The following is a 19,993-nucleotide window of genomic DNA, read 5'->3' on the forward strand; positions in this document are numbered from 1 at the left end:
GGTTCATTGGGTCACATACAGTTAGATACAACTGAGTGACAATGTCAAAGAAGAAGATAATATCTATTTTATAAGAACTTGTATTTCTTCCCATTTCCTGGGGTTATTATTATTATTGAGCAGCAGAATAAGGGAGAAACAGTTGTCACGTTGTTCGACTTCTGATGTGCTTACTCAGACAAGTCCCTTCCCCATTGTGAACTTCAATTTCATCCTATATAAAGTGAGGGTATAAAACAAAATGATCTCCAGGGTTTCTTTCAGGTATATGCTCTATGGTCTTACTTTAAACACCAATGGTGGAGGCTAGGCCAGCCAGTCTCTTTACTTTTGCACAATTCTATATATTAGAGCAACAGAAAGCTTGGCTTCAAAAGACCTGAGATCAGGTTCTGACTTTGCATTCTTATGAGCTTTGTGACCCTGGACAAGTCTTTGATGCCCCAGTTTTCTTATCTGTCAAAAGGAAATAACAATTCTGGACCATCTACCACACAGGGCTAATGATGAGGACAAGCTCACAAGAACAGAGATCACAAGATGATAGATTTAGAGCTGGAAAGGATCCCAGAGATCACTGAATCCAAATACCCTCATTTTATAGATGAAGAAATGGAGACACTGAGAAGTTAAATGATTTGCCCAGGACCACAAGGTTGTCACTCTCTGAGGCAGGATTTAAGCCAAACAAGATGACGTATCTAAACAGTTTGAATCATACTGTCATTTCATTTATAGTGAAAAACAGAAACAAAAAAACCATCAGGATGGACTTAAAAAAACCAAACTCACCAGTGTGCGTTCGAACATGTGTTTTAAGGTGATGGCTTGCTGCAAATGCCTTCCCACAGCCATCATGATCACACCTGAAAAAGTCATTTAAACACAAAGAAACAGCAAGCATTATCTAAGGGAGATTTCACCATCAATACTTAAGCACACATCAACAACAGTCATACTCAAAGCACTTAGAAGGCAATGGAATGAAGCCTCAGTGACCTATCACGGTTTAGAAGGTCTTGGGTACAGAGGAAAGAAAAGTTCTTGTAGCAATGGGTAGCATGATTCTGTGGGCTTTATGACAGCTAATACTTTTCATTCACTTCTGAACAGAATGGTATTTTCATCTCATGAGCTGCCCAGGTGATTTTCCTCCTACTTGGATCTGACCATATCACTCCCCTAATCAATAAACTGTACCTCTAGGATAAAATCTATTTGTCTTTTAAAGTCCTTCATAACCTGTCTCAACCTATCTTTCCTGCCATCTTCCATGGTACTCCCTTCCCTTCATGCTAGCCTCTGGCCAAACTGGCCTCCTTGCTGTTCTTCACATACAACACTTCCTATTTCTTCCCCCAAACCTTTGGGCTGGACAACCCCTGGGCCTACAGAGCAATTCCTCGTTGCCTCTGCCTGACAGACTCCCAACATTATTGATTTAGAACTGGAAAAGATCCCAGAGGTCACCAAATCCAAGTCCCCTCATTTTACAGATGAGGAAATAGAGACATTGAGAGGTTAAATGACTTGCCCAGAACCACAAGGTCATCCCTCTCTGAGGTAGGATTTAAATCCAAGCCTCTGTGACTTCAAGTTCAGTGCTCCAGCTCCTATATCACTTCCTTCCAGATCAATTCAAGCACTTCCTTCTCTAAAGTCATTCCTGCCACACACAGACACCATCCATGTCCTGGCCCTCCCTGCCCTGGATGGCCTTTGTTATATTTGGCACTTATTGCCTACATGCATGTTGTCCCCTGATGGAAGCACCTTGAAAACAGGGCCTGCTTCCACTTTTCTCCAGTCCCAGTGCCTGGGACAAGACAGCAGGCACCTAATAAATGACTGGTGAATGATAAATTAGAGGTGACTACTAAAAAATCCACTCAAATGAGTACATGGACAACATATTTACCCACTGCCCTAAATATGAAACAAAAACAAACAAAATTACAGTTACAATATATTCTTACAAATTGAGTCATCTGACATAAGAAAAGGGATGAACACTTTTGCAGGCCCCAAGTTTTCCCATTAAAGCAGTGGTTCTCAACCTTTCTAATGCCGTGACCCCGCAATACAGTTCCTCATGTTGCAGTGACCCCAAACCAAAAAATCATTTTGGTGGCTATTTCAAAACTGTAATTTTGCTACAGTTATGATTCGGAATGTAAATACCTGATATGCATTATGTATTCTCATTCCTAAAAATGGAGAGGTTGAGAACTGCTGCGGTAAAGGCTTAGGAGACAGGAGACCTGGGGTTTAGTCCCTGACCATGAACAGGAATTTCCTTCTTCTCTATGCCTTCAGGTTAGCTATAACATGAGGGGGCTGGGCCTTGGGGAACTAGCTCTATGGTCTTTTTCAACACTGATAACCCTACATGTCTACCATATATAAGTTTAGTCAAATCAAGCACAAATGCCAAGGACATATTTGTTTGCAAAGGTCCCGGAGAAGAAATATCAGTCAGTCCAAACCTAATCAAGTCAAGCTGGTTCATCGTTTTTACCAAAATAAGCTGCTGAACTAAGGACAACTATGTGACCTCAGGCTATAACAACACCTAGTTCACAAGGTTCTTGGCGGGAGCCACTAGAGCCAATAGCTAGAATAAAGGGCTTTTGAAATGTTAACTATCATTAAAGCATTTAGCCTCTATTTCCTCAGCTATCAAATGAAGACAACTATGTGACCCAAGTCCCAGGATTACTGTGATGGTCAAATAAGAATCACATAAAGGGATAAACACAAAACTTGAGCTGTTTTCACAGCACGTCTGTTTTATGTTCCATTCCCATCCCTCTGGCCTCACCAAGCATGGATGTGCCCTGAAGAGTTATTCACGGCCACTGTTAAAGATGTTCCTACTGAGTAGAAGGACTACAGGAAGTTTCCCTAACAGAAAAGGAGTAACGCTGCTACATGAAAAACCCCATCAGAGGTTTGGCTTATGATAAATGGACCTGAAATGATAAAACTAAGCCCAAAGATCTCTGGCCAGACTCAGTAACCTACCGAAATGGCTTTTCTCCTGTGTGGGTTCGAATGTGCTTCCTCAGATCACTGAGCGTGGTGAAGTACTTACTGCAGCCTTCTGATTCACAGTTAAAGGTTTTCCCTGTATGGAGCCGCTGGTGTGCTTTCAGTCTGCAAAACACCCAGAAAAATTTTCTTGACCATCATTTAGTTTCTCCCCTTCTGGGCCAGGCCAGTACGGTTCCAGGTTGTTCTGAGGGATCACAACACATCTCCATGCCTTTAAGATAAGGAGCTGGGAAAGGCAACACAGGCCTAAAGGAGACTGATAGCATAAACAGTGAGCAAGTAACACCACCTGTGCTGTTCCCTTCTGGCTGTTTTTTCAATATTGAACTTGGCCTGGGACTGACTCTGTATACATAACCTTAGACACCTCTATCTGGCATTCCTTCCCTGCATCTGTGTACCTTCATTAGCCTATTTTACCACTGATTAGCTTCCTCCTTCTTTCCCCCTCCCTATTTTTTTTTAGACTTCAAAACACCTACCTTCTGTCTTAATATCAAGTCTAAGGCAGAAGAGCAGCAAGGGCTAGGCAACTAAGTGACTTGTCCAGGGACACACAGCTAGGAAGTATCTGAGGCTAGATTTGAACCCAGGTCAGTAGCTAGTTCCTCACAATCCTAAGCACAATCAGATTTGGAGACTCTACAACTGTTCAAACTGGGAGTGGGAGGGTGTAAGGAGGAGAGGGGATGGACAGCTTTCAATAAGTAAACAGAAGACTCCAAATAAGAGTCCTCCAGTCCCATCCCCATACCATTTAGAACCAAAGGAGTCAGACCTTGTTGTAAAGCTGGGAGAAGTGTGGCTGGGAGAAGCAGTCCATGGTAAGGTAAGAGTGACAACAGCCTCAGTCCCACAAAGGAGGGTCCTGAGCCAAGATACAAAAGGACTCAATGCAAGGGGCTAAGATCCTCTGGCAAGAATTTCCCTCCAGGAGACAAAAATTCAGTACAGGTATACCCTCATCTGAAGCAACAGATAAAGGAAAATCTGGATTTCCAGAAAAGGTACTTGAGAAACTGCTAAGAGCACACATTTAAAATGGTTTATGGCTAATGTCAGAATCACAATGGCAAATGAAGGAGTTAATCCCCCCTTTAGTGTACTAAATGGAGATAATCTGTTCTATGTCATCTGAAAGAATGTTTATCTGGGTGTTTGCTAAGACGTGTCTATTGTATCAATAAATTTACCATTTCTGAGTTTATCAAGATTTCATTTATACCCAATTTTAAAGTCTTGTTTACAACCAGTCATTTCTCAGTATTACAACCCCCTCCCATCCTGAACCCTCCCTTGAAACAAAGAAAATCTACTAAGTAAAACCAACCAGAATGACTGCATCTGACATCGTACACCCAGTTGCCCACCTCCCCAGGAGGTGACACCCCAATTATTCAGAACACATCTATCACACAAAAGAGGTGGGAGGGAGCTGACCTGTACAGTGTGTTGAATGCCTTCTCACAGCCCTGCACATCACACTCAAAAGGCTTCTCCTTCGTGTGTACTCGAACATGGATCTTGAGGCTGTATGAGGTGAGGAAAGCTTTGCCACAGCCCTCCTGGTTGCAGACAAAAGTGTACTCGCCCCGGTGGGTCTTCTGGTGGGTGCGCAGGTTACCTGCAGTGCTGTAGGTTCGAGGGCAGCCTTCAAAGGTGCACTGGTACCGCTTCACCTAACACACAAAGCTAGCCCAGTTAGTGGCACTGAAGGTCTAGATGTAGATTAACTCCCCATGTCCCATTTGCAGAATATGCCTATAAGAAACATCTCTTTGCTCCAACTTACTTCAAAGCTTCAAGAACCCAAGCAATCTCTTTGGTGTGATTACTCCATCCACTCACATATATCACATCTCCTCTTTGACTTAACAGATGATTTGTTAGATTTTCTAAAACCCATTCTATGGGGACAGTTAGTTGGCTCAGTGAATTGAGAGCTGAGACAGGAGGTCCTGGATTCTGATATGACCCCAGACACTTCTGCCTTGGAACCAACACATAATATTGCTTCTAAGACAGAAGGTAAGGGTTTTTTAAAAAAGAAAAGAAAACCTTTACCTTCTGTCTTAGTATCAGTTCTAAGATAGAAGAGCAGCAAGAGTTAGGCAACTGGGGTTAAGTAACTTGCCCAGAGTTGCAGAGCTAGGAAATGACTGAGGTCATATTTGAATGCAGGTCCTCTTGACTCCAGGCCTGGTACTCTATCCACTGTGCTACCTAGCTGTTCCTTAGCAGACCATTTTCAAGAGATGCCATAGCTAAAAAAAAAATTTTTTTTTACCACCTTTAGCTAATTTGGTAATAAGCTTCTCCAATCACGTAGGGTGGTATACCCAGAATATATACATACAGTCCTTCTAGAGTCTTTACAGCTTAGATGGAGAGCAGCTAATGTTTCAATGAACATAGTTTTCAAGAACTACAAGTCATTTCCATGCTATTAAATCCGAGAATGTAGAGTTATTGCGACCTTCCTTCATTAAAATCCACGAGGTTCTTGGAAGCTATACCAAGTAAGGTGCCAGCCTTGGAAAGTCTTACCAAGCTGGAAATATTTTGAGAACAGAACTAGTGGATTCCTTAAGACACCAGATTGACCACAGTCACTCACTAAGGCTACCTAAGTTACAATGGAACTATTACCATTTGCACTAATGCAGGTAAACTCCTACACTGATGAAATCATGGATCCTTGAAATATATTGACAAATAGGCTTTCCTTTATAAAATAAAAGTATCTCTTCCATATCTCAGGTATGATGCCCCTTGGATCTGGAAAATCCATGTAAAATGTTCTGGCCTTCCCTGCATACCAGAGAAATCTGAACTTTTTCTTTTTCATTTATGAAGTGTTTATAATATAGCATTTATGAGTTATGAAACTTTTAAAAATCTCTCTACATTTCTAGCCTTTATGTGTCATCTGCTGACTTTTGCATTATCTGTAACTTTTTCTTTTTTTTCACTTTTAAAAAGAAGTTGTGCATATTTATGGTATTAAAAGATAAAATATATTGATGTTATACAATACTATACATATTCATTTCTGAGTTTCAGAACTTTTTCTGTGTCATCTGCTGGCCTTCATGTGTTTTTTGGTTTGTTTCTGCAAAACTCCCCCAAAATTTCCACTTAATTTCTTATGTTAACCAACAATATATCAAAATTGTGATGGAAAAAGTCTTGATGTCAAAGAGATACCTGTACAAACATTTTAAGAATAAACATACAGCAGCAACACAGCAAGAATATGTGATTTGAGTATAGGAACTACTCACACCAATGAAGTTCACAATCTGTCTATAACTTAAGAGAGTTGCCTAGGGCTTAGATAAGCTAAATGATTTGCACATGGTACCATGGCCAATGGGTGTCAAAGGCAGAATCTGATCCTAGGTTTTCCTGACTCTATTCTAGTCCATTCTATCTACACCATGATGCCTTCAAAACCTCTTTTTTTATGTTTCATGTTAATCTTGGGAATAAGTACTGTGATAAAAGGCAATTTTTAGAGGAACTGAATATTCTCAAATAAATAAAACCAAAACACATACTTGTTGACTCTAGGGTTATGAATCTAGAATATTCATTCTATCAAAATTCTGATATTTATTTGAACATTATCACATAGGATTCTCTTAAAATTGTCTTCTTCATCACAATGAACTGAATTTTAAAAGTAGCAAGAACATAGAACTAGGAATCAGAAGAGGTGGGTTTTAATTCTGGCTCTGACACTGATTATTTTTATGATTTTTTTTAACCCTTGCCTTCCATCTTAGAATAAATACTGTGTATTGGTTTTAAGGCAGAAGAGTGGTAAGGGCTAGGCAATGGGGGTTAAGTGACTTGTCCAGGGTCACACAGCTAAGAAGTGTCTGAGGCCAGATCTGAACCCAGGACCTCCCATTTCTGGGCCTGGCTCTGAATCCACTGAACTACCTAGCTGCCCCCTATTTTTATGATCTTAAGCAAGCTCTCATTTCTCTGAGTCTCAGTATAATTGAGTATAAAATGAGTTTAGATTAAATATTCTCTAAGGCCTTCCTCACATTAATATTCTGTGATTCTAAGAATAAAGACCTAATGATGAATCTAAACCTCTCCTAATAATTTAAGAAAAATTAAAGATTCAAATTATAAATTTTAAACCTAAGAGTTAATTTATGATCAATTGATTTGAATATTCTACAGCAGAGTGTCTGTCAATCCCCCAACATGTGCTTTTCCATTCCTGGCCTTGCACTTGTTTTTCTACTCTCTTCTCCTTTCTTTCACTGCTAAATCTCTTAAAAGAGTAGCCTATATTGGCTGTTTCTATTTCCTCATAAAATATCAACTCCCTAATTCCTTGTAATTTGGTTTCCATCACATTATTAAGTTGGTATTCCTTCAAGTCCCCAAAGATGGATTCATCAACAAATCTCATTCTCTATTTCCAAGTCTACTTTTCTTGAGAAAGCACTAACCATTACTCTGTCCTTAACTCCCACATGACAAGGTGTACAGCTCAGTTCCTTTAATGTCCTTAGTTGGGCTCCTCTTCCTCCTCCCACTTACATGGAGGCATGCTTCAAAGCTTCCTTCAACCATCTTGTCTTACTCTTGAAATAAAAAGTATTTTTATCCAGAGTTCTTATCCTATTTTGTAGCTTCAACTACCACTAGTAGATGTTTTCCCAATCTACTATCTTTAGCAATGATTTCTCTCCTAAGTATTAGCCTCATAGTAACAGATAATGATAATAACAACTAACATTTAAGTCCAGTTTCTACTCTCTAACTTGCATTTAAGAATCTCCACAAGCTAAGTATCTTCCACTGATTCCCTTCAGTCAAACTAATGTGCTCACTGTTTTCCTGCCCATTCTCAGCCTATAATTTCAACTTAAAGCATGTTCTCTCTCTGCTACCTAACCTCCAAACCCACCTCCTCCATAAAGTATCTCATTTGGGTGATCATTCCCTCCTCTACCTTGTTACAGCATATGTATCCGTACTCATTTGATGGCCAGCACTTGTTTTTACAAACCAGATGGGAAATAAATTATGATTTAGACTCTAGAAATTCATGTTTCCAACAGACAAGGGTAAGCATGGATCCTCTTTGGGTATATCTGTATACCCAATGGGTCTATATGTATCACTATATCTGCAGACCTAGTAGCCCTCTACCCCTTGACATACACATAGTAGGCACAATAAATATCTCTAGACTCTGACAGTATCTACATCATCACAATCTTTCCCCACATTATTTATCTTTGCAACATGCTCTGATGAACTTATCCAGGACTGAGCATGTAATGTCAGGACCAGGACGGTTATAAGTTATAGACACATTAAAAAACAAACAAACAAACAAAACCCTTACCTTCTATCTTGGAATCAATACTGTGTATTGGTTCTAAGGCAGTAGAGCAATGGGGATTAAGAGACTTGCCCAAGGTGACATAGCTAGGAAGTATCTGGGGCCAGATTTGAACCCTAGGCCCTCCCATCTCTAGGCCTGGTTCTCAATTCACTGAGCCAACTAGCTGCCCCCTATAGACAGATATGATGCTACTAACGAGACCTAAATAGTAGCCTAGTGTTTAAAGGCAAAAGAACTATGACTCTGTATGGAATAAAAGTTTCTATGACCCAATTAAAAACAAGTTTATAAGAAGAAAGGAGTATTGTCATTCTTAAGCTAGTCCCATGATGCACGGGAACAATGGATTAATAAATATAAACTCCCCTTTGCCAAGATCAGTTAAGCCTATAAGTTTAATGGGGGGGGGGGGGGTACAGAACAGAGTGACTTGTGGGTTTTTCCTGCACTGAAATACTATTTCAAAATGGAAGCTATTACTCTACCTCACCCAAAAGAAAATAGCTCTTCCTTGAGACAGGAATTTAATACTGATGGGTCATTCAGAACTCACAGAACACAGAACATACCCATGTATGTGATTTTACAACTGAGAAGAATGGTCCTTAGAGATCATCAACCCAAATCCTTGATTTTATAGAGGAGATTGAGGCTGAGACAATAGTTATCCAGAGGCCATTTGGCCAGTTAGTAGCAAGGATATATCTAATCCTCAAAGCAAATACACTAACTTCTGAGCCTACTTAATAGGTAGTAATCATCCCACCTCACTACAGATAAAAGAAGAAACTAGCGCACTCCTGATTTTTAAATTGTAGCAAATTTTTTACAAAGGGAAAAAGAAGCAACATCCAATCATATCAGAAAAGTTAAAGTGTAAAGGGCCTCGAGCTGGTCTAGGCTATGTGAAAAGTAGAACTGTTATTACGTGGCCCATTTAAATAAAATCTGTCTTGTAGTATCAAGTGCTTTGATTATACCAACAAAAATGAACTCTGGTTTTAATGTACTTCTGATATTAATGAAACTAATATTAACCTAGGACAATAAGGAAAACTTGTTACTGTAAGAGGGTTGAAGAACATGGCTGAACATGGCTTCATTTTCTGTTCTGTGGAGTGAGCAGAGTTGGACCTTGTTAAAAATTTAGTATTTAGAGTCATGCCTGAAATAAGATGGAAAAATTCCAGCTAGTAGGCAAGAAACAGATAAACATTCAAGGAATTGATTCTGAGGGACCCAGAATGTAATAAAGATGTGTGTGTGTGTGTGTGTGTGTGTGTAGATACACACACACTAGTGAGAAATACTGAACAAATAAGTGTCCACCCCATTTGGTCAAAAGTCTGTCAATGAACACTTATCATTACCCATTATGTGCCTACACTGCACTTAGCACTGGATAAACATAAAAAGGGGAGCCAAATGAAGTCATAGGAAGGGGTAGTGTTAAGATGAGGAAAATACCATCAAAGTTGGAAAAAAGTAAACATTATTAAGGAACAAAATAGCTTTCAAAGTCAGATGAGAAAAAAAAAGGATGATGAGAAACAAATGATAGATAAAAGAGAAATGAAAAATGAGGTTCACAGAGACCCATTTACAACTCCTTGGAAGGCTGAAACTAAATGATCTTAAAGGCCCTTCTCAGTCCGAAATTCTACAACTTTTTCCCCCATTACTCCTGCTTCATAGGCCACTCAGCTATTTCTACTATTCATACTATTTCAACTATTTCTACTAAGTATTTATGACTAGGAACATATTCTTAGCACTCCACCCTCTCCTATCAGTATGGTTGCAGGGACTCCCCTTCCCCCACTCTGTCCCCACCCTGTATCTGATCTCCTCCCAAGGGCCAAAAGGTCCCAGAACCTTAGGACTGTCTCCATTTTCTAGAAGAAGCAGCTCTGCCCAAAGCCCTTCAAACCCTTCTACACTACAGTAAGATCTCTCATCTATTACCCCTCAAAGCTCCATGCTATGAGCTGGAATTCCTGCTCCCCACCTCTGGAAATGGGATCTGACAAATGGGAGCTAAGGTAGTCCCTGATTAATGCCACTGTCTGGCAACCTGGAAGAAAGAAGACAAAAGAATGTCTATGTCTTCTGCTAGTTACTATAGGACAAGCCAAACCACATCTCCCATCCATTTAGGGGGTTGAAGTTTACTGAAGTATCTGATATACATTTTTATTTATCTCTGAAACTCTATTAGATAAATACTATAAGTATTTTCACTCCCATTTTACAATTTGGAAAAAAGGCCAAGAATTTAAGTGACTATGGTCACATGGCTGTAAGAGATAGAGGCAGGAATTGAATCCAAGCCCTGTGACTCCAAGTCCAGTGATCTTTTCAAAATGTTGCTTGTTTCCATGTATTCCAAATGGAGCCTTGAGTGCATTTTGCCCAGATAAATAATACATAAATTATTCCTCTAGCTATATAAAGTGTAAAACGTACATATATGCATAAACACACACTACATCTATATACACATAAATACACACAATCACATAGTTCCCCCATGAGGATACAAACTCCTCAAAGGCATGAACAGAACTCATTTTGACCTTGTAACCACAGTGGCTAGCAAAGAAAAGGTACTTAAGTGTTACAAAAGGTTGTTGATTGCTTAATAGAAACTTTACTTTAAATAGAAAGTATCACTCTGGAGTACAACCAGCAGTAGATATCAAAAACTTTTAAAGTTAAACAGGTTTTTATAGACTATCCGTTAATCTACCATTAACAGCATAATTTTTATCAGGAAGAACTTACCAAATTTATTAAAAAAAACTTTTTGAAGGCTTAGAGAAAAGTAGAGAAAAGTTAGAGAAAAGTAGAGAAAAGGTAACAATTTCCTCAGTATAAGAAAACGCTCACAACACAAGCCTATGCTAAGAACTATGTGCCTGGCACTTTCCTAAATACCAGAGATAGAAAGAAGTGCAAAAAGGAAGTCCCTGTTCACAAAGCCCTTTCTAATAGGGGAGACAACATAAAGATAAATAAGTACATACAGAACAGAAAAAGAAAAGTAACCTCAGAGGGAAAGGCACAGGAAACTAGAAGGACCTGCAGAGGCTTCCTACAGAAGATGAGATTTGAGCTGGGTCTTGAAGGAAGCCAGGGACAAGAAGAGGTAAAGAGGAGGAGGGAGAATAGTGACTGTCAGAGCAAGAGCAGAGATGAGAGATGTTCAAGGAATAGTAAACAGGTTAGGGTGGCTATAATAAGGTAGGAAAGGGTCAGATGGTGATGAGCTTTAATTGCCAAAGGATTTTGCATTTGATCCTGGGGGTAACAGGGAGCCACTGGAGTTTTTTGAGTGGAAGAGATAACTGTAGGAAAATCATGGGGGGCAGCTAGGTTGCTCAGTGGATACAACCAAATCTGGAGACAGAAGGTCCTGAGTTCAAATCTAGCCTCAGACACCTCCCAGCTGGGTGATCCTGGGCAAGCCACTAAACCCCAATTGTCTAGCCCTTACCAATTCCTAATTCTGAAGGTAAGGATTAAAAAAAAATTCATGATGGCAGTTAAGTGGAAGATAGATAGGAGAGGGAAAAGCTAGAGGCAGGGGAATGCAATGGAAAAATCACTGTAATAGTCAAAATTTAGATGAGAACCTGAAAGAAGTGGTATTATGAATGGAAAGTAGCTGATGAGTGTGAGAGGTTGTGAAGATTTAGAAGTCAAAATCTGGCAACAGATTGGATATATGGAATGATGTGTTAGAGTAGGCATTCAAGGACAACACTGAGGCTTGGGGCCTGGGTGGCTAGGAGGATGGTGAAAAGATAATGGAATTCTGATTTGGACATGCTGAGTTTTGGCCACTGCAGGCCAAGCTAAAGAAAGTGAGAATGTTTAATAACTTAGTGGGGATGGGCTATCAATCCTTGAGGATCAGAAAGGCTATCCGTATGGAATTGGATCCATTTTGCTCTATTAGGCCCCTTGGAGCAATAGTGCAGTGGATCAGATAGGATCAATGTGCAGTGGAGAATGGAAAAGAGAATTGCATGGATGTAGATTTTGTATCATTCCCTGGAAAGAAATTACTTCCCAATAATTAGAACAGTGCAAAGATGGAGTGAACTACCCTGGAAGAAGCTTGAGGTTCTTGTAGTAAATATTTTAAAGGAAACTAGACTGGGGAGCAGCTGGGTGGTTCAGTGTAGAGTCAGGACTAGTGACAGGAAGTCCTGGGTTCAAATCTGGACTCAGATACTTCCTAGTTGTGTAACTCTGGGCAAGTCACTTAACCTTCATTGCCTAGCCCTTACTGCCCTTCTATATTGGAACCAAAACACAGTATTGATTCTAAGACAGAAGGTAAATGGTTAACAGAAAAAAAAAAGAAGCTGAATAAACCCTACTTGGTGGAGAGGTTATAGATAGCATGAAGAGAAGCTGTTCAAAATGCTCTCTAAGGTTCTTTCCAATTCTAATATTCCAGAGGTTCTCAAACTTTCTTTGCTTAAGAGCACAGTATTCTTTGCCATGAGGAACTGTGGCACAACAAATATTTAAGTTGGCAACTCTATGGGAGAGTCAGGAAATTTAATACATGCCCAGTTTTCCTTCAATAAGGGTGGCCACTCTATTAAGTTCTTTGCAAGTTCAAGGTCTGATGTTTTGAGGTTAGTATATGGTGTAACAGTAAAGTTTAACTTGTTTTGGGATTATTATACTTACCAAAGAGGAAGATGCTACCACCAGCAGCCACAATAGATAGCATACTATGCATGCCAGTTAAGTAAAATTTACATTAAACAAAATTATTTAAACTTCCTTTTATCTGAAATAACACCAGGTCCAAAATTTTGCAGCAATGGCACTTATAGAACCCTTTTTGAGACCCACCATTGTAAGAATTAATTCATATCCAATACTTCAAGTATTATTTTTATAAAGTTTATTATCTGACAAAATAGAACCATGTGACTAAGTTAATCTACCTGCTCAAAAGGCCTGCTCCACCAAAGCAACAAAGTGACAGGAAGGAAAGAGAGAGCTAGGCAGAAAAAAGGGAGAATTTATATCCTTCCTAAGTCAGTACATAGGGACAGAAGGAGAGTGGGGTTCTGGGTAATGTAGTTCAAGGATTCAAGATTTCTAATTACACATTCCCCCCTGGACAGTCAGTAGATTCTGATTCGTCACTCACTATAGCACATGTGGGTCACAGATCTCCCCCCACTCAAGTGTAAGTGGGGTGTATATGCTTCTTGTGATTAAATCTAAAAATAGGTAGGGGAAAGTTCATCTTAATCCCATCTTCGCACTATTCTTTATGAACAGAGCTCAGAAAATTCCTTTTTTTTTTCTTTTTTAAACTCTTACCTTCTTAGTAGCAATTCCGAAGCAGAAAAGCAGTAAGGGCTAGGCAATTGAGGTCAAATGACTTGCCCAGGGTAACATTGCTAGGAAGTACTTGAGGCCAAATCTGAACCCAGGTCCTCCCAACTCCAGGCCTGGTACTCTCTCCACTGTGCTACATAGCTGCCCCTAACAACTCTTAACTGAAAGTACGATGCCACCATCTCTTAACAATTCTTTGTAAGAGGGCTGTAATCCAGCCAATGAACAGGGACAATGTGATGCATTACAATGGCAACTTTGAGCTGTCACAACCTCAAAGTATCTTGACTTTTCTACTCCAACTTTTGGGGGTCTGATTATTAACCATGATAAATATGAGAGGAAAATGGTATATGCCTCTTCATGTCCTTGGCTTCCTTCAAAGATGGCAACAATAGCTCACTTTTCATTTTAGTTACATCTGTGTATATGTGTGTATATATATATATATATATATATATATATATATATATATATATATATATATATCAGCAATAGTTCTGTGAGTTGGGTACCATTAATCTTATTTCACAGATGTGGAAATTAAGCAAGAAGAGGTAAAGTCCTTTGCCAAAGATCACAAAGCTAGTAAACTGCAAAGCTGGAATCTGGAACACAATCCTTCAGAGTGATCTTACAAGTAGAAAAACAGATGGCTGGATAGACTGGATGATAGCACTCCCTTATTCCTCAGTGTGCCCTGGCAAGGTCATAGGTAGGGCCCTGAACTTAAAGAGTAGTTAACACTAAACTAGGATGCCAAACAGAATGAGTAACTGGGCCAAATCAAAGCCTACCTACTAATCTAGATTTTATAAAATGCTCAAGGAAGCAACCATCAAATGTACTGATAGTTTTAAAAAAGAAAAGTTACAAAATTATGCTAGAAAAAAATTTTTTTCTTAATGCTATAAAACTAACAAAGCAGCAGCAATAAAATGAATAGTAAACATTGAAGAGCAAGACACAGCTACCAACAACCACAATGCAAATACCAAAGGTGCCTCAGAGGACAATGTTTCAAAAAGTTTTCATTGTGGTAATTTTTTGACCCAAAGATAACACTTCTCAGAGGGAGAACTTAGCAGGAGCAAACCATGAAGTAGTTCTACAGAGAAACAAATAGCAAAGCTCAATTTTCTACAGATCAAGAATCAGAAGCAATAAGAAAAAAACAGGCTGAAATCTCATCACAGATAATAAAAATCCTAGAAAACAGAACAAATCAGAATTCATTTCAACCAGGACAAGCACTGAGATAAAAGCAAGCCAAGAGACAAAAGAAACTTTGCCCAAGCTGTCTACCTACCCTCAGGCCTAGAAAGCCCTCCCTTTTCACCTGGACCTTATGGAATTCTTCCCTTCAAAGCCCAAAGCAACTGAAAGGTCACCTGCTCTGGGAAGCCTTTCCAGATTCTTCTGGTTGTTAGTGCTCTCTCCCTCCTCCTTAAATTCTAATGCATTCATTTCTCTGTCTGCTTGCTAGGTCACCCAGGTAGAAAGCAAACTCCTTCCAGGCAAGGCCTACATCCATATCCACACAGAGCATTGTACACAGTATAGAGGTACTTTCTAAGTGTTATTGGGAACCTGAAAGCAGCACCCACTGAGACCCTGAAACCCAGAGCTGATCAGAGTAGATACCTGACTGATTCACCAATGAACCTATTTAGAGTCAAAAGATAAGGCAGTTATACCTTATACACACAGTGATACCAGCTATTAATAAAGATTATCAGATTCAAATCAGGATTTTACTTTCCCTCTCCCCTACTTCAAAAACTTTCAGAATAAAGCCTTCCTGACCTCAAGGTGATTTTAGGAACAGTGACAACATCTCTTACAATTGCCTTTATGAAGCATGAACACCACAGTCCAGTTGAATGTTGCTAGAGATATGAACAGTCATACCCAAACAAAGGTTGATTGATGGATCAACTTCAGCCTGGTTTTGAAGTACTTTGCTTCTTACCACCTGGGTGGTGTAAACCTTAAAATTTCTTAGACTTATAAATGTTGGAAATTTCACCATTGGGAAATTTCATACTTGGAAAATTTCTTACTGATAGTGTATTGGAATGTGAACCCCATTGGCATGGGAGGTTCCTTCTCCTCCCTTCTTAAGATTACTTTAGGACAGAAACCTTTTGCTGAACAATGGAAAGGGCTTTGACCTATGCTTAAGCATAGAACAGGAATTTCTTTGAGTCATGATTGATTTTAGAATTGATACAATAGAGATACTTGGAATGACAGAATCAGGTCTTGGAAAATACAATTTCCACCCCACTCAGTCCTAACAGGATTTAGGAAGGGCTGCAGCATAGATCAAAATTTAATTATTTGAGAATATGACCTCCAACAGACATATGCAAAGCCACAGACCTCTGGGCGGTCCTGGGTTAAGCTAGAGCCACCATTGGCACAGGGAAATTGATGCCAATCACTGTCCAAGTATGAAATTTCCCAATGGTGAAATTTCCAACATTTATAAGTCTAAGAAATTTTAAGGTTTACAATGGCCTAAGGCACCCAGACCTAACTTCAGTCAACTACAAAGAGAGTCAGACCAAGAGATCTCCCAGGTCCTTTCCAGATTTAATCTTATAAGATTATGAAAATAAGATGTTTCTACTGTATTCTGTCATTCATCCAGTTCATCCATCCAATCCATTCATCCATTCTTCAATACTTTTGGATTAAAGATATGCTAAGTTTATCAAAGTTGTGACTGGCACAAAGCTAAAGACAGCTAACAGGATCATAGACAGCACTAGGTGAGAAAATAGAATCCTGAACCAAAATTATGATGAAATCTAACAGAAGTAAAGGCTTGCATTTTTAAAAATGTCAAATAAAAACATAAACATACAGGATGGCAGAAACCTGGAGGGCTTGATTGACCACAACTGTAAGACTTTGACAGACCCTCTGCTTGGTGAGTTTTTTCAAGGACAATAAATTCCTTGATTCCAACCCCAAATAGCAAGGAAGAAAAAAAAAGCTTTTGGTATTCTATGCAACTGGTATCTGTCGAATAAAACCTTCCGTTTAATTACAGATACTGCTGCTACTACTGACCCATTTTTACCTGACCTACAATCACAGTTTCTAGAAAACATACATGACTACTTCTAATGCAAAGTCTTTTTGCTTCTAATTAAACAGGAGAGTGAAAGTTTTTTTCTGTCTTAAGAGAATTTACTTTGTCTATTATTTTCCTGAAATTGTTGTGAAAGGCATCTAGCTTTCAATAGTGAGGCATTAAAAATTTACCAAGATAATAAAGCTTCACTCAGGCTCCCAGAATCGTTCATTTTTAAAACAAACCATTAACATATATCCCAGGGGAAAAACCTAATGCAGTAACTGTCCCTTTACTTGGGCTTCTACACAGGAAGGAGCAATTATTTCAACATCAAGTCTGTCGTGTTACCAAACAGTCAAGTTTCCAATTTAATCTCGACTTGAAGGTGGAATGTAAAGTAATAATTTATTTCTGCTTAGAAATTTCAAAGCACTGATACACTCACAAGTTAAGAGAAAGAGACAGACAGAGACAGACAGAAAGAGAGAATAACCAAAACAAAAGCAAAAGGCTCATATACAAAATTTAAAGTGACTATCTGACAAATAAAACTTGGTGTAGAAAATCAATCTAGAGCCTTTTCCATGGGGTTCTGTTATTTTTTTAAAAAATTATCCCCCCTGATAACCACGGGACATTAAATGAACAAACAAGAGCTGGGTGCAGACTTTCCTTTGCTACCAAGTTAGGTTCTAGATCAAGGAGTTTACTTACTTCTTTGCGTTTAGTTTCTGGGCACTCAGACTGGAGGGTGAGAGTTGCACCTTCAATATTTCTTGGCATAGGTGTTGAACCAGGATTTATTGTTAAGTGAATCTGATCTGGAGAGATGATGTGTTGCACATAACCCTGGGACATTCCTTCATGATCTATTAAGTGATATCCCTCATCAGGACCCCCCACAAAAAAAGGCAGGTGTTCTCCACATTGTCCTTCATCATCCTCATCTTCCAACGTGCTAGGGTCCTGCTCAATGAGAACAGTTGTCCTGTCATAAACTGTTCCAGATGAAGAAGGCACCAGTCCGTTCTTATCCACAAACCTGAGCATTTTATCATGATGTGATAGCTCATCTTCCTCTGCCTCATAGCAAATGATATTGTCATCTGGACTGTTTTCCCCCATGGTTCAACAGAGCTCAGTGCAATTGTGAGATATGGGAAGATGAGGACCAGTCTGCAAAAGAATAAATTGAAAATCAGAGCTCTATTACATGGAGTAAGGCTCCTTCAGAACCTAGGAGTGGAAGCAGTATCACTAGAGTCCTCTTTACCCCTTTCTAGTCCCTCTGTAAAGTATTTTTAAAATTAAGAAGACCGAAGCTAGACAAATCACAAATATTGTAGTGTTTTGCATCCATCAGTCTGTTTTGTAAGGCTCAAGTCATTCCTAGGAAAAACTAAGTTACCTCACAAGAATTTCTAAATATATTTTTCTTTACTATTAGATGATCTAAGGGTTACCAGAGAAGAAAGTGAAAGGAGTAGAGGTGTTTAGCATAAATAGATAACTTTAAGAGTGAGATATCTGATATACTGATATCAGAAAAACTCCTTCAAAGATTCCCAAAATGAGAATAGGACTCTCCCACTATAAAGGTTACTACACATGAGATCTGGGACTACACCCTCAGACAGCCCCAAAGGAGGTTGCTTCATCACGTTTCTCTTGGTACATCCAACCACAAGCAATTCTCCATGCAGATTTGCAGTGCTGGGAGGAGGGGAGGAAGAGAAGGGGGTGGGGGGGAGGGTGTAACAGGAATCAAACAGGAAGTTTTTCTTCTTTCAAACAGTGAACTGCAATTCCCCCAAAATCTGACACATCAAGTTTTACAAGTGTGGGTGAGGCTAAGCAGAACATGTAACATAAGAGAATTTACAAAGTCTCAACATGGTTGTTTTTCACTTGAACTTTCTCTTCCAAGGTGGTGCTGAAAAACGAATTGCAGAATAGGTCCAAAAAGCTAGCCTTTGACTATAAAGGGTCTACACATCTATAAGGCCAAAGAGGTTAGAGGAAGCAGATTAGGAAAGAACCTTTCTGACCCCTGACTCAGGAATACACAACTCCCAGGACGGATGCACTTCACTGTAGTTGGGAAGAGGAAAAGAAAGATACCTTGGGCCTCAGCCACCTGAAGTAGACATAAAGTGGATTGGGGACCCCAGTGAGGTGTGAAGCCAGGGACCACCTGAGGCATACCTCTAGGAAAGGAAGACAGGAGAGAGCCAGGGAGAGAGGGATAGGGTTCTCACCTCAGCTTGTAGTGGTGTGATAGATGAACATAAAAGTTCCACTAGAGGAGCTGGAGAATGAATGAGGGGAGGCACTCAAAAGGCCAATGGCCCTGGTGGGGCTAGAAGGCCTAGAACTTCCAAACACGAAGAGATTGGGTAAGGAAAGAAGGATCCTCAACTAGAAAGCAGGGGTGTAGGGAAAGCTTTAGATACACCTGAAGCCGGGACAGGAGAGAATGAAATGATATCTAAGAGAGACGAAAGGGCCCTAGGGTCCCTGCAGGGGGTAAACTCAAGGTGCCCTTGAAAGGGCTAGGAGTGGAACGATTCACACTTCCAGGAAGGAAGTTAGGGGGCCAGGGTCCCCAGCAGAGGGTGAGGTGAGAGGTGCTGTAGACCCCACCCACTCCTACGAGGGCTAAGCTCCTCGTAGTGAGGAGGGAGAACAGGAATCCAAGATCAGCCCTTCAGCCAGGGAAGAGGGTAGCGGAATGAGCTAAGGTCCCAGCCGGGGAGTCACCTCGGAGGGCTTAGGTGCTTGCCCCCCCATCCCAGAGAGAAAAGGAGAAGAGTGGGGGTCAAGTGACGGTTCCAGCCCTAGAGTAGATGGGAGGGCCGGCGGGTTGGCCCGGGGGTCGCGGGGAGCGGGATGGCCTCAGCTCCAGGCGGAATCCCCAGGAGGAAGCCCAGTCTACCCGGGGGAGCAGGGAGGGGCCGGGACCAGGTCTCCATGGAGATGGGGGAGGGGGTGGATCCCCGTCCCCATGGAGACAGAGGAGGAGGGGGGTCCCCATGGAGACGGGACCCGGAATCTCACCCCCTGATCCCCAGAAAATGTTTCCTTCGGCCCCCAAGGGC

The 19,993-nt window shown here is 40.3% G+C and overlaps 1 protein-coding gene across 2 annotated transcripts in view; it reads right to left on the bottom strand.

Moving 5' to 3' along the window:
• Positions 1–19,993, bottom strand: part of MTF1 (metal regulatory transcription factor 1) — a 35,669-nt gene that overhangs the window by 15,500 nt on the left and 176 nt on the right. Inside the window, exons 1-5 of one of the 2 annotated variants that reach the window (XM_056795172.1) lie at positions 19,154–19,843; positions 17,610–18,071; positions 4,495–4,733; positions 3,025–3,156; positions 793–866 (exon numbers count right to left, since the gene is read on the bottom strand). In XM_056795172.1, the coding sequence (XP_056651150.1) occupies positions 793–866; positions 3,025–3,156; positions 4,495–4,733; positions 17,610–18,020 (856 nt within the window). In that variant the 5' untranslated portion in view covers positions 18,021–18,071; positions 19,154–19,843. Of the gene's footprint in view, positions 1–792; positions 867–3,024; positions 3,157–4,494; positions 4,734–17,609; positions 18,072–19,153; positions 19,844–19,993 lie in introns of those variants that run through there. The other variant, XM_003341138.4, reaches the window with a different exon arrangement.

This window comes from Monodelphis domestica, chromosome 4, assembly GCF_027887165.1.
Source record: "Monodelphis domestica isolate mMonDom1 chromosome 4, mMonDom1.pri, whole genome shotgun sequence".
Taxonomy (NCBI): Eukaryota; Metazoa; Chordata; class Mammalia; order Didelphimorphia; family Didelphidae; genus Monodelphis; species Monodelphis domestica.